The 14857-nt window shown below is 39.3% G+C and overlaps 1 protein-coding gene across 2 annotated transcripts in view; it reads left to right on the forward strand.

The window, feature by feature from the left end:
* The window catches only part of LOC135164472 (zwei Ig domain protein zig-8-like), a 99209-nt gene extending 93237 nt beyond the window's left edge, over positions 1 to 5972 (forward strand). For both annotated transcript variants that reach the window (XM_064124865.1, XM_064124866.1), the window contains one exon: positions 4297 to 5972. In XM_064124865.1, coding sequence (XP_063980935.1) covers positions 4297 to 4391 — 95 coding nt within the window. In that variant the 3' untranslated portion in view covers positions 4392 to 5972. The remainder of the gene's footprint in view (positions 1 to 4296) is intronic.
* The last annotated feature ends 8885 nt before the right edge of the window (positions 5973 to 14857 follow it).

Here is a 14857-nt window from a genome sequence, read left to right on the forward strand (position 1 = left end):
GTTTACTTAACTTTTCTCGTCGTGTGGCTGCTGGTGAATGTATAATAAATCACTCCACCTTTCCACATTCCACACAAGAACAGGGTACAATCGTCATTATCATTGTTCTGTGATCGTTTTATTTTCACGTTTCCCTTATTTTTTTACTCATTTTTTTACTCATTCCTTCAGAGTTATATACGTTGACTACGTTATTGTCGAGTAACAAGAGATATCTCCGGTCGGTCGATTCGGAAAAATAAAAGAGAAGCAACAGAAAACACTATTGTGGGACTCTGCAAACGGTCTACCACAATTGTATATACGGATTTTGCTTGTTCTGCCAATTGTAACTTCTCCCAGGAAGACTGAGCGAAGAGAGACTGAGAATTGCTGGAAATTACAGGATAACTCAGCAGTCCTTGAGTTCAGACCTCAGTCAGGAAAATATGGAGTGCTTGGAAAGTTACATTTCACCTGGACAGCGGTGAAAAGAGTATACCTCGATTTCTCGGTGTTGCCTCAAAACCATTCGCCTCTGCTATCCATGCGCACACAGACTCGTGACCCAAGAGAAAGCTTCATCAAAACTGGTTCACGGATGGCGTGAGCCAGTGAATGGCTGGAATTAGACGAAAATCGTGGTCACGACTGCGCGAATACAGCCCCCCCTGACCCCCCTCCCCCAAACAACCCTTCCACTAACCTTCCCCACCTCCGCCCCTGTGCCTTCACTGAGTTCCGCTATTTCAACTAAGTTTACTTTTTATATTCAAGTCTAACCTCCTCACTTTTTTCCTCCTTTCCATCTGCTCTTCGTAACTTTGTGGAGAGTTGAGAATGAAAAATTTTTTTAATTACGTGAATACATCGGTATGAATGCAAATATTTACTTGTTCGTCTTCCTTTTTTACTCTGTTTTCATTGTCAGCGGTTTCTTCTCCGCTGTTTTATTTATTCTATTTATGATAAAAATCCACGCTTGAATACGAATTAAGAAGGATTTTTACTCGGTTTGGCTTTCTCCGGACTCGGCTGTATCTCATTATGCTGAATTTTCATTCGAGTGAACGGAAATTTATTAATTAGCATTCATACCGTACAGTCATTCCATTGTTGACTCTTTGGACGTATCCAATTAGTGCCGGGTTATTGATAAAATTGTGTAATGATTCGAATTACTCCCTTCATTCGTGATGAATAATTTATTTCGATTCAAAACATTAAATTGTAAATTTCAATTATTCGTTTCCTCCAACTAGCTGCTCTATTCCGTTATTTGCGAATGGATTACTTGCGGATTTCCATGGAAATAACTGTACCGACAGATTAAAATTTTCAAACCAAATCTAGAATTTGGCAATTGTAGCTTAGTACTCGAAAAAAAAAAAACAACACTGAAAATACTTGTTGACAAAAGGGAAACGTAATTTTTACCGATGATCTCACTGCGTGCAGGTTTCAATCTTAAAAGTTTGGGTTGTGTTTAAGCCAAGTTAATGGACAACTGCATTGATATGAATTGTTCAAAATTCCAATGCAGCTCTAAAACTTTAATGAATTCATATGAAACCAGAAAAGTTACACCAGTTGTAAGGCCATTGCTCCATTCACAACAAAACAACAATAACTCCCTCTGACATTGTTCCACGAAACATTGTGATGGAAAATATTAAATATCGCAGAGTACATTTACCGGTGACGAGACGACCGTGTAGTGGACAAATACACTCAATGTGATTTTCCAGGAAATGTGATTTGTCAATGGTGTATGCATGTTTTTGCAATTGTATGGGTCGTTCGTGCATCCACTGCGTCACCTATTTTTTGCCACAAATATTGATAGAATGCATAGCACAGCGTTGAGGCGTGTATGGAGCTCCTCTGGGATGAGTACACTCCTATTCTACAATCCGTCTATAGTCAACATATATGTATGCATTCAATATTGTATATATTTGCTTACTAGCATTCGATTTGTCATAGCGACAACATTTTGAGTATAAAAATACAGAAAAAAACAACACAAGCGGATAAATCGAAAGAGGAAAAACAATGGGCAAATATTAATGAGACTTTTGATATTTCAATCCTCTGTGTACTCATACGCTATACTGCGCTATACTGCGCGAGAAAAACGTGACAATTGGTGGAGGAGAGGGTACAGTACTTGAACTCTCGATTTTTCAAATGCAAACGTCTGTGCGGATAGCCAGGAATGCAGATGAAATAGAAGTAAAAGAAAATAAAACATCTGCGGGAGCTCTGGCATTCTACATACATCACAAAACCTTTGCATTTCGCATATCGATGGTGAATTTTCAGCACTGGGTAAAGGTTATGCTGAGATATTTGAGCAGACTCAGGGGCAAAAAATTCCATTCTGAAAATAGAAGTATAAATTTTGGGGAAGAAGCATAAGGGTCATGGCTGACATGGGAGCAAGAGGGACTTAGTAAGAATAAATTTACCATGAAGTTTCGTATCCTAGAAGAGTCCACCGAGCACCAGCGCCAACTCGGCTACGCCGTCCTCGGATAATCTAATGCAATGACGTCGTATACACCCCCCGAAATCTACTATGACGAATTCAGTCGTCCTGAAGTTGAATAATTTCTTGGAAAATTGAAAAATGGGAAACAGAAATCTAGACACGTCAATGTTCTCTTCAGCTAAGAGTCCGTAGCTAACGAGCGTATCATGAAATCGAAGTTAAGGGATGATTGCGAAGGGTGACATTGGCTAGTTTAATTTTTATGAGGATGCACGATTTTTAAGGTTTACTAATCTAGGTGAATTGCAACGATGATTGTCGAAATCCCATTATTTTTACCCGAATGGCTTCAATTATCAGACAAGAACATCCGATATATCACGAACCCCATGTAAACCCATCCATTCAGCCCGACAATTCGAAAATTTCGTTATGAACTATCGTGTTTTCTATTCGTTCATTTCCGCTTTTTTTCGATTATACCCTCCATGAAGCATATATGAGGAGCACCGGAGGCAGTTTCACCGTCGATGGAGAGGAAATACACGAGCAACGCCCCAGCTATAAATTCAAGCAATAAGTTTGGGTGAGTTCGCTAGATGGTGGAAGGGAGTTGGGTGGAAAGGACGAGCGATATCGGAATCAAATCAGTGCCAAGTAGACAACCCAGGGCGCTACTTGGAAACACGTATAGAATTCACTGAAACTTGTGCAGTTCTCTCTATAAAACATTATGGATATATGGATAGTGCATTAGCACGCACAAGAATAAATATCTATCACTTACCTCGTAATCCAGTTTCCATCTACTTTCCATATGGCAAACTACTTCGAGTTATTTTCCATCGAGAGTCATTCATCGTGAAAACTGGCGATGGTAATTTTACGGTAATTTACGGGAAAAATCGGCCAAATAAATTTCCAACTGATTGATAATAATTCAGAATTTATTTCAATTAATATCGCTTTCTGGCATTTACTTTCATGACGAGTAATTTGAAACGAACGAATTACATGAGAGAAAATGAAAACTTCAAGGCATCAGAAGAATTTATTAATGAACGAAATAAAAAATGCCGCAAGTACGATAAAACGAAAATTTATAACAGAGATGATAAGGTGATTTATCAGTTGCATGAAAGCCCTTTATTGACTTGTGAAAGTCGTGTTGGGATCAGTATCCTTCGTTGGAAACTCGTTCAAAAATTTCTAAAGGAGAGTTAATGAATTTATAGTGGAAAATTCAATGCCAGAAGGAGAGATTTCAGCTTTTTTCGTTAATAATTCTCGATGCAACATCATTTAGTTCCAGAGATGTTCTTTGAGAGACTTACCAACGAACTAAGTCGCCTATGAAAATAGGGTAGTACTGAATTCATTATATACAGCCCCTCGTCTCTGAAGATTCTAGTCCAAGGAGTCACCCCCACGCATCCCCTGTCGCCCCGTTGGGCAGAATTTCTACTCAACCCGTTGCAGTATTCTTCGCGACTTTTTGAAGTTTAGCCTATTAGCGATTACAAAAGATATTAATTAGTTATGAGCCACTAGTTCATTAGTGGGTCGAGATTTATTTTCCACCTCTGAATATGAATATTTCTCTTCGTGTACCTTTTATTGACTTATTTCTCGACACGGAAAATTTATTCGGGGTGTCAGGTACGTTTGGCCTGTGTTATTCGAAGATCTGAATGTTCATAACACCAATAGTATTCCTATTTTGACCCCCGAGCATTGCCAAGGGAGGCTGTTGTTCAGCCGCATCGAAACCAAATGATGAAAGACATGATGTGATTAACATTGAGGGGTTTTGTGTGTTACAGGTGAACATCCTGCGGCAATGCAGCACGGGAATACAGCTGTCAGTAAACCAGCACCCTATCTTCTACTTGCCCTGATTCTGTGCCAATTCAGATAATATGATGCGCCGTGATTACAGTGTGTACCAAAGAGGGAAAAGAATTATTGTGTACGTGAGAATGCACTGCAATGCGTGTGTGTCCGACCGATAAAAGATATTAAAAAATAACGAATGAATTGTGTGAGAGAGAGAGAGAGCGAGTGAAAAGGAGAGAAATTTTCCGAGTGATTGTTACATCAGTGTATGTTCATGTTCCCCAGTATGTAGATGCAGCGAGGGAAATCAAAAAAAAATTGATTGATTTGTACTGATTGAGACATTGATGACAATTCTCCATTGCTCAAACGTCGCGACCATATTTTTCTCCGCGTGTCTCTCTTGGAAAACGATAAAATAGAATGTTTTAACGAACATGTCAACAGTTGACGGGAAATAGAAAATCTAGAGGCAGTACGAGAAAAGCACATCTCGGATGTGTTTGAAAACCCGGTATTTTCCTCGAGCGTCGTTTTTGAACAATTAAAATTGCATTAGGGAATGCTCCTTTTCACGATTGAGATCCCCTTTCCGACGTCTCTTCCACCTATTATCCCGTTGGAAGATGAAAGGAGGCAAAAGGTGAAAACTATCAAACGTGACAGAACACAAGCCAAGACGTTAAATGAATGAGCGAAGCTGAAGGGGACAAAATAAATAAAGAAGACAGAGAGGGAATAACAATATTGTCTGTAGGTAACGAGGCGCGTCCTCTTCTCATGATCCCAGCTCCACCCCCAGTCCCTCAACTGAAAATTTTCCTTCCATCAAAACCGACATTTTTTAACCCACTGCAAAATTCTCTTCATACCGTTCCTGTGATCCCCTTTCCCTCCCGCCCACGTACTTTACCACCCCAGGTCTATTGTCCAACTTCCCTTCAGCACCTTTGGAATTCTCGATAACTTTCAGAGAAATGAGAGTCTCATTATTATTCCTCGGAGTTGGAGAATTAAATGAAAAAAAAAAAAATTGATAATATATATGGCGTCGAATTGTGTGCTTCTCTTTCCCGCTGAGGTGAGAATAATCAGAAGTTTTGGCCTGTCTCCTTTCATCCCCTATCCCTTCTCCTACATGACCATAGAATCGCACAGTGTTAAATGTCAAATAAGTGTCACGTTATAGGAGAAAATAACGAGAAATTTTAAAAGAAAATAAAAAAAAGCAGATAAGTAATGATAATGAAACAGATATTTCCACCCTGAAAATTAATTTCTATGTGACTTCAAAACCATTTACATACGTAAGACATTACATACGAGTAAGACATTAAATATTGATAATATGAAAATGATAGGAGGTAATCAATGAGAATTACAGTGATATGATTCACGAGAGCAAAAGGAAATTGGAAACAAAATCATTGAAAAATAACATTTCCATAAAAAAAAAAAATATTATATCACCCTGTTTTTATTTTTTCGTATGGCAAATATGGCCCGGCTGTGTTTACTATTTTAATCTTGTTTTTCATGTCCATATTTCCAACCTTGTATATAATATTTTACTCTTGTAAATAAATTTATCCACATAAAAATACATAGGTCACGCTTTTATTTCACAAAAATACGCTAACAGCTTCCGATGAAACTTAAATTAAACTATAAAACGATTTGTCTTTCAATGATCGTATCTAACAAATTCAATTAAAGCGGAAAAATAAAGTGACAATACAAATCGTCCTCAGTCACGAGAATTCACGATTTTCCGAATAATTGAGTTTTTTTTCAGGACCTGCTCCCAATAACATCATTAATTAAATCACCAATTTAATAGGAACGCAATGAAAAATATTAGTGAAATTAATTAGGAATCATTAGTTCAAAACGCGTGAAATACTCGTCGAGACATTTCAAATTTTTATGTAGCCAATCAACATCGCTTGGAATTATTAATGGATTCCCGGGAGAGAATGCGAAGGGGTGAGGTTGTGGCACTTTGCCCTCACCCCCATTTTCGGGAATTTTGGCAAAGGCGCGAGCTAGACCCCTAAATATCCGTGTGAAAACCACGTTGAAAACGCATCGGGGTCACGAATATCGATCCCCTCTTTCCTCCCATCTTCCCCTAGTGTTTCGTACAGAGTTGACTATAACACTGGGTTGGCGTTGCGTCCTAGAGAGCCTTCCCATTCCTTCCATTGCTACTGAATTACAATGGCCTCTATGGAACGCCTGGGTCTTAAAGTCGAAGTGCCGTTTTACTTGAAAGCATAAACAAAGACTTGAGTACGGGAGACAGAAGCGAGAGGGCTGAGATAAGTGAGACTATGGGGTAAAATTTTACAGCACAAAATCGGTCATTTAGGAAGTATTCATAATACTTGCTTTCAATGACATTTTTAAATCGTAAAGAAAAGTTCTCATGAAATGAAAAATTATGTGTGATAAACAACGGAGACCTCTTCAAAAAATTTACAGGGAAATGAACGATCTGGATGGTAAACCCCGCTACAGAATATGATCCTCAGAACGGATATTAAATCAGGAGTGAACTGGCGAAGTGCAGGACATGAATCTACATGGGATTGAACGATTTATACCATCGTAGATAGCCTCGAAGGGAAAATATATTTTTTACACTCTGGTAATAATTCTCGAAATGATTTAAGTGGAATTTGTATAAAAAAATCCAACAAATACTGCGAGTGATATGAACTTTGAAATATTTTTAAATATGAAGGACAGCATGAAAATACCATAAACTGTATTGAATTTTCGTCTCGCTGATCTTGAATTATCGTCAACTGAGAGCTTTTCACCTCACTCCCCCATAGAGGATAAATTATTTCGTAAATTGCACTGAATGAAATAAAAAAATATACACAAATTATAATTAATTAACTTTACCAGCACGTTGAAATTCCACAACTGGCTGTGGAAATTCACGAAATAATTTTCTCCACTCACATTCTCCCAGCCCTCCCCCACAAAACTGAAGTTTACATCGACACCATCGTTATTATCGCCACAATTTGAGCTTCTACAAGCACTGGAAATTTTCTACAATATTTCCCGACCATTCGGGGAAGATTAACATCAGCGATCAACATCTGGAACGGGTGAAATTATCATCTCATTCCACCTGGTCGAAAATCCAATCTATCCCCTAATTTAAATACTCCGAGTCGTTTAGTTTTAATACCGCCTTCTCCCCCCCCCTCTCCGCTACCACCAATGAATTGAAACAATCGTTTTTCCACCCATACGCCATATTCCAATCGTATTATCAAATGCAGTCACGCACGCGAACCAGCCAGAGATGTTTGGAATAGGTATATCGATTGACGGTAAATCTTTGGCAACGCGAGACTCGAGCGTGTACCAACTTGCCCCAGAAGCAAATACAGAAGCTTCAATACCCGACCCAAATGTAAATTCAATGCAACCCAAGTGTATGGGTAGGAAAACACGATAAACTTGTTTTTCCATTTTCACAAGACAGTTCTCATAAAAAAAAAACATCTCAAATCCAAATAGTAAGTCAATTAAGGTTTTCATGGTGGTACGCGAATCGGACTTTCCACGTGGGATACCCCGATAATGCTCTTCCATCCCCACTTCTCCCTCCCCCTCACGACGTTATATACTTGAAGTGATAAATTTCCAATGGAAAGTGGGCCAAAATCGAATTTCCGGTTGAATCGTCGAATATTCGAAATTGGCCAGTTTTAAAACGTTAAGCGGAAAAACGAGGCAATAACGCCGTATATGCGCGCTGGTGCGGGTAAGAGGGAAGGAGTATGAGGGGAATATTGACCAAAAAGAGGGCGGAAAAAAAACACATACCGGTGAAAAACAAAAAAAAATGAGACAGTAAAAAAACGAACGGGGGAAGGGAAATGTGAATGGAGAAATAAAAGAAACGCACAGAGCTGAATGCAAACGTACCGATATATCCAAAGCCATTGCCGACAATGAGTAACGGGTGGTGGAGGGGGAGGGCCTCCATAAGTATTGAAAAAACATCGATGACTGGGGCTATCTCGACGCGCGAGTTCGCAATAATGCCAAACAGCGCTTGGCTCTTTCGCGTTTTATCCCCCGGTGCCCCGGTCGTGAAAAAATTTCAACGCACGAGGGAACACCGGGAACTGGAACACAACGAGAACAGCAGGGAGGTTCTTGCGCTGGTGTACAATCCCACCGGCAAAGGGTTGCAGAATCAAGATTGTCAGCACGCAAACTATCCGGTCTTCGGGTATTACCCGCCCGAAAACACGACGCATGTATAGAACGTTGTTCGTTATCTCCTGAATGCGAATGGGTACAAGAAATGAATATGTGTGCATGACGTGTCTCGGTTGGCCCTGACTTGCCACCCCAGGGCTCATCCCAACGCAGAAATGATGCCTGGAATTTGAAATACATAATGCTATATCACGTATCATGATTAAATGAACGCGAAAAATCGCATCTGTTCTCAACTATTGTATCATATTTCGGTGGTATCAGGTGCAATTGATCAGTTTGCGCATTGATGATTTTCAAATTTCACCGAACAACTTTTTTCCCTCCCATTCCATTACGTATTTATTTATCTATCATTTTTTTTTTCATTCTCCTGTAACCAATGTATATGGAGTACATGAGAGCGAAATTGTTGGGTTATGTTGCACGACTATTGAACTGTTTTATATCGCATGGGGATCTAAACGAGGAAAATATGACAGGTGCTTACGCGATGTTGGAGGGGAGGATTTGCTGTGAGGTAGTTGCGGAAAAAGGGGTGAATCATTTTACCCTCCCATCGCCGAGCTGATTCCAATATATTCGATTTCCTGGACACGAGCGAGGAGGAAATTGATTCGCGTGACACAGGCCCATGTCAGTGTGGGGTATTTTAAATTGAATGATAAAGAAGTTCATGTGGGTTGTGGAGATGATACCCTCAACGTTTACCCTATCACCGCTTTCCGAATTCTTCTGACAGTATTGGGTAGTCGGGGTGCCATGTGGATAAGAATGTCTAGATAGAAATCGAATTTCTCGGGCGAGGGAACAGTGAAAGAATTCTTCATGAAGATTCTTCAAAAATTCTTTATCTGTTTATTGACTCGTGACTTATTTGCCAATCTATTGACAATATCGTTGTAGCGATGGGCAGATTCAATTTAAAAATGTGTGAATGAACAGTTCATGGATAATTGGTTTTACAGTGGGAATAAATAAAAGTGTAATAGAACAACCGAGGGGCATATGAATAACTGAACATTGACAGGACCTGTCAATTAATCTCATAGATCTAATTGGAGCTCGTAAAATATAATCGTTCGACCGCAGCTGATTGCACATTCAGGCACATTGAGCTCTGATTTTACGAGAATTCGAATATATTTGAAAGTTATCAGTGGAATAAAGTTCTCGACAAATCCACGTTTTTTTTTGTTATTCATATCGAAAGTATTAAACAAGCACGATAATGCATGAATATTGGACGTATTAGTTGAAGGGGAGGAGGGGCAGCCATTTATATAATGGCCTAGAAATAAAACACGTACCCTCATTCAGTGGAGTAGTACAGAGCGCGCAAATCCGCGGCTTGCAGCCGGTAAAAATGGAGAAAAAGTACGATACGAAAAACGTGAACGACCTAATTTACAGAAAAAGCTACATTCGCACGTTAAAACTCCCACTTGAATAATAAAACTGTCGAGTTATTTTTGTGGGGATAAAATATTGCACGCGCCTGCAGCGGTTTTTCCGTAATACCGAATGCACCCCATTTTCTCTCGTCCAACCGCCTTTTGCCAGTGGTAATTAATGCTGGAAGTCATTACCCGTGGAAAGATAACGCGCAGCTGGAATAACAAGTGAAGGACGTGCGGACATCAATCGGAATCGCGTTTTCCATTGAACCTCGATACTAGAGACATTTTGTTTTCCAGTTTTTCCCAAAAGTATTGCAGTTATCTTCTGAATTTAATTAGTCTTCTGAATATTATAATTTTGTCTTCAGAGGGTCACTGCTTCACTCGTGAGAATATCTCAAGGAAATAATTAACTCGAAATCAGAAGTCAATTTTTAGATCCTAAAACGAGGGTAAAAATATTTTAAAATTTGATTCTTATCATACGAAATGAAAAATCGTTTTTCCTCACGTCATACGAAAAACCGAGCTTTTGCATTGGAATTGCATGAGGCTCTCTGTTTTGAATTATTAATGATCGTAATTTTTCACGGGCTAATCTGTAAATGACTACGATTGCAAAATAATTTGTGCATTCTGTGCTTCCACGTAGAAACACATTTCATAGAAAAATCCAGCGAATCCGCTAGAAAATTCAATGGGAGTTTGATTGAACCTCCTATTAGTCCGGTCGTTTCGATCAATTCGCCGAAGGGAAAGCTCTCTACAGCACCCTACGCCTCCATAAACACAGTTCCCTCACTCTCTCCCCTTACATACAGAGTAAATATGTGGCGTATAACTTCTGAACTCCCGTAATCTGCCAAAAAACCCGATCGTTCACAGAACTGAAAATAGAAATGGAAATCGGTGCAGAAAAAAAAAATGTAGGAAATATTTTTCCTTGCGGCTCTGTCTCTAAAATCATTACTCGACTTGTAGTGTGGTCCCTCTTGTGCACCCTCCTAACGTAATATATTATATTTTAATTATTCATTTAGCCTGAAAACCCCTTTACGGATTTATCCAGCCCTCTTCATCCTGCCCAACTGTGCGGTTGTGGTGGACCTTGTGCACTCCGAAGGCGGTGCATGCTCCACATCTGTCTCATTGCGACCGAAGCAGATACAGGGAACCACAGAAAATCCGTGACGGTACAGTCGTTTACTCTATTATCAACTCTCCGTTCACTCGGGGCCGCAGTAGAGTAATCCCTGACAAGCACAAGTCAGCCCACAACAGGCCTTAAGTGGAAATAGACCTCCTGCGTCGGCCCGAACTCTTAGAATTCCGTTTTCTCCTGAATTCGTCAATCTCTACTTGTCGAACGACTCTATGGTAACGAATATTTACAAGTGAATGTTAATAACTGCAAAAGAAAACAAAATCAGAAATTTCAGAAATGTTTTTCAGACTGCTAATATTTCCGTTGACGTCTAATGTCAAATGTCAAAAGTTCTGCCTTAATTTGAAACTAGAAATATACTATTCCAATGGAATCATTAAATTAGCCTGTAATTACCCTACCTAAGAATCATTCCATTATCCTGTCACTCCACAATTGCCCACACAGCCGATCAATCTTATCCCAACCCAATTTACCTCTCAATGGTCCTCAACTAATTAGAACAGTTATATTAATTTACTAATAAGCCAGAAGATAAATCAGCGAATAATCTCCATACGCGCCAGATTTGTATTAACGATGGAGAGCCCGATGAATCATTGGCGATGCACATCAGTTTGTTACGATTTCCCGTCACCGTTGATTGATCGAAAATTAATTACAGCCTCATTTAATTTTCCAATGGTTAGATTGAGCCGTATGACTGGATTTTGAATAAAAAAATCACATTCTACCGCACTCACTTCTGTCTTTATATAGCATTGATCGACAGGTTAATTGAATTTGCCACCGATACGGAGCGGTGCAACTGACCAAAGCGTCAAAGACAACACTTTACCGTGAAATAATGCGGTGGCGGAGAACAAAATATTTTTCTTGTCGTTACCTCAATTTTCAAATTACTCCGACAACGACAGGTCAATTGAATGTCCCTGCCATGCATCAGAAAAATAATAATAATCAACGCACCTAGCGTCGAGTGAATGATTTTCGCCGTAAAATATGATAGAACGATGAAAATTCCTGTGGGACATCACGTACATTATAGACAGCGCTCGTAGAATCGGTCGATCAACGCCCAAATCCATTAGGCAGTTACGTATTATATAACTCACAATGGCTTAGCGATGGTAATAAATATTGATTGCCATGCAGTAACCACATGCGGGAGTGAGAGAGTGTTGGTAGAGAAGGGGCAACGCTTTGTAGGAAGAAGCGAGATTAGGGTAGAGAAATTTTGGTCCCGGGTGACCGAGGCTCAAGCTCATCGGGGTCTACCCCCTTAAGTAAGACAAACGATCTCTCGATGCCCTGGTTCTGCCTGCTGCTGCCTCCACCAGGTGCCTCTGAACCCCCGCTACTTTATCCCGCGCAACATCTCCAGATATCGGGCTGTGTAAACTGGTAAAAATAAAAAAATATATATTCTCCTGATCAAAGACAGAATTTATGAAATCAGCACACGGTGGAATTAGTTTCAAAAATTGTACAATTTCGTTACCTTTTCTCGAGGATATCGCACGGTTTTTGAAAATATTTTTTACATCACTAGATTGAAACTACGTAACTGCGTCACGGGGAGAGGAAAATTGAATAAAAACAACAGGTAAAAAAAATAAAAATTATATTTGAAAACGTAAAGCGTGAGTGATGGAAAATTCAATAAAAAATGGGAGTTAAAAGCCGATTCCCTGTTACGGATTACGTGAACCGCTCAGCAATTTTTACTGGACTCATATTTCTGTACGAGAATAGAAAATACGGATGAGGCAAATTTGGGACAGGCGCATAATAATTAAAAAACAAACCTTTTACAATCTTCATTTGGCTAAATTTGTAGGGAATGGACTGAAAATTCCATGGAGAGTAGAAGACCGATCGAACCCAAATTAAATAATTATAAGTAAAACGAGAGAGATGGCTACACTAGAAGACATCTAACCAGACACTGAGGTCTATAACTAATTAAAAATTCTCCGGGGAAGAACAACTAACTAAAAGATGAAGTTTCATGAGGATGCAGTCATTTTCCTAATTTCAGAATATGTTTAGGACCAAACCGCTCCGGAGTACTGAGCCCAACGGATCATAAATTAATCCCTTCCTAGAACCGTTATCCCCGTGTACCATAAATCCTTGTCGAGTAGTTTTTGTGAAATAATGAAAGAGCAGCATCCAAATACTCCAACACCTCATCACGTCATTTCTCACTGATTAGACGAACCAGATAAAAAAATACCAATGTTCGAAAATCAACTAAATGAGCCCGACGTCAGGCGTTGATCACCAATAAAACGAGTTGCAAACTTGACGTTAATATCATCGAATAATTGATCCCATCTCCATAATGGCCAATCATACGAGTAGAACTGTACAACAGAGCAGTCAATTAATTCAATATTTTCTATCGAATATTCTGATCGAATATTTTGAATCAAGGGCCTTGATCAGTTTGTGCACTAGTTGCTACATGAAAAATAGCCCTCATAAATCCAATCCGGATCGAGCAGAAACGAGTTGAGCATAATAATAACCAACATGCAATCACAATGAGTTAAACAGACGAAATTGTCCCGGTGAAGAGAGAGGATTCAGGTAGTCAATGGCAGATGGCAAATGATAATCACTAGAAATTAATAGCAACGGCACTCGACGCACATTTCGCTCTGACCTACACTAATGCACATCATTGTACATGAAAACCCATAATGCATTGGTGCGTGACTGATCGTTGCTCAGCTCTCTTTACCCGGATCATATAACACGAGTATTTTGTTGGGACCTCAAATATCCCCAATTTTATCAGCAGAATATTCAGTATAGAAATCATTTTGGAAAGGGACGAAATTTGAATAGCCATAGGTAATTAATTCACAAGTAGCTATTGTAATTACTCGGGGGGGAATAGCAATTTGTTTGCTATCGTAAGCAGCGTCCGCCGTGTATTTCAATAATAATTTAACTTTGAATTTTGATCTTGTTTATTACATGAGTTATTTCTGCCTGACATTCTCCCAGAAATTTTTTCGATCTACTCTATCCATCCGATACCGTATTCGTTTCAATATTTTATTCATTTCTCAGTTATAACCGGAACACTAGTTTTTTATTTAACCAAAATGTGTCTGTTGTCCCCGAAAACAATGTAATTCCATGAATACGAGATGAAAGATCGCACTCCGTAATGCCTCTGGGGTTGAAAATAAATCTACTAATGCAATTGGTTCGTTCAAACAAAAGAGGGCTATTCAAAAAAGGCCTAAAAAATAAAGTGGCAGAATTTGGTGGTTTTACGAAGATTTGTCTGGTAGAAATCGTCGGCCTTTTATCCCCCAATCACAAAAGGAAAAGATCACTAGAATCATGCGAAATATTCAACTGAAATAATAAAGGTCCTGATGACGTTTACAAAGCGCTTTGCACTCCACGCCATGTGTGCACAATCATTTTACAATTTTTTTCCTCCCTGTGATGCTGCATTTCTGCGCTTCGAGTGCTGACCAACGAGGCATTAATTTCCGTGAAATCATTCGAGTGATTCAAATCCAGATTTTCCCTCAAAAACATGCGAAAAACGAGAACGAAAAAACAATAAAATATTGAATAAACAAAAACCCGTTGATCGTCTTTTTTTTCTGATCGTGAAAATCCCAGATCATCGCAGACCTCGATGCGAAGTACATTCACTAACACCCTTGCGATCGCCTATATTGAAATTGTCAGCTGTGG

This window comes from Diachasmimorpha longicaudata, chromosome 7 (assembly GCF_034640455.1).
Source record: "Diachasmimorpha longicaudata isolate KC_UGA_2023 chromosome 7, iyDiaLong2, whole genome shotgun sequence".
In the NCBI taxonomy this organism is placed as follows: domain Eukaryota; kingdom Metazoa; phylum Arthropoda; class Insecta; order Hymenoptera; family Braconidae; genus Diachasmimorpha; species Diachasmimorpha longicaudata.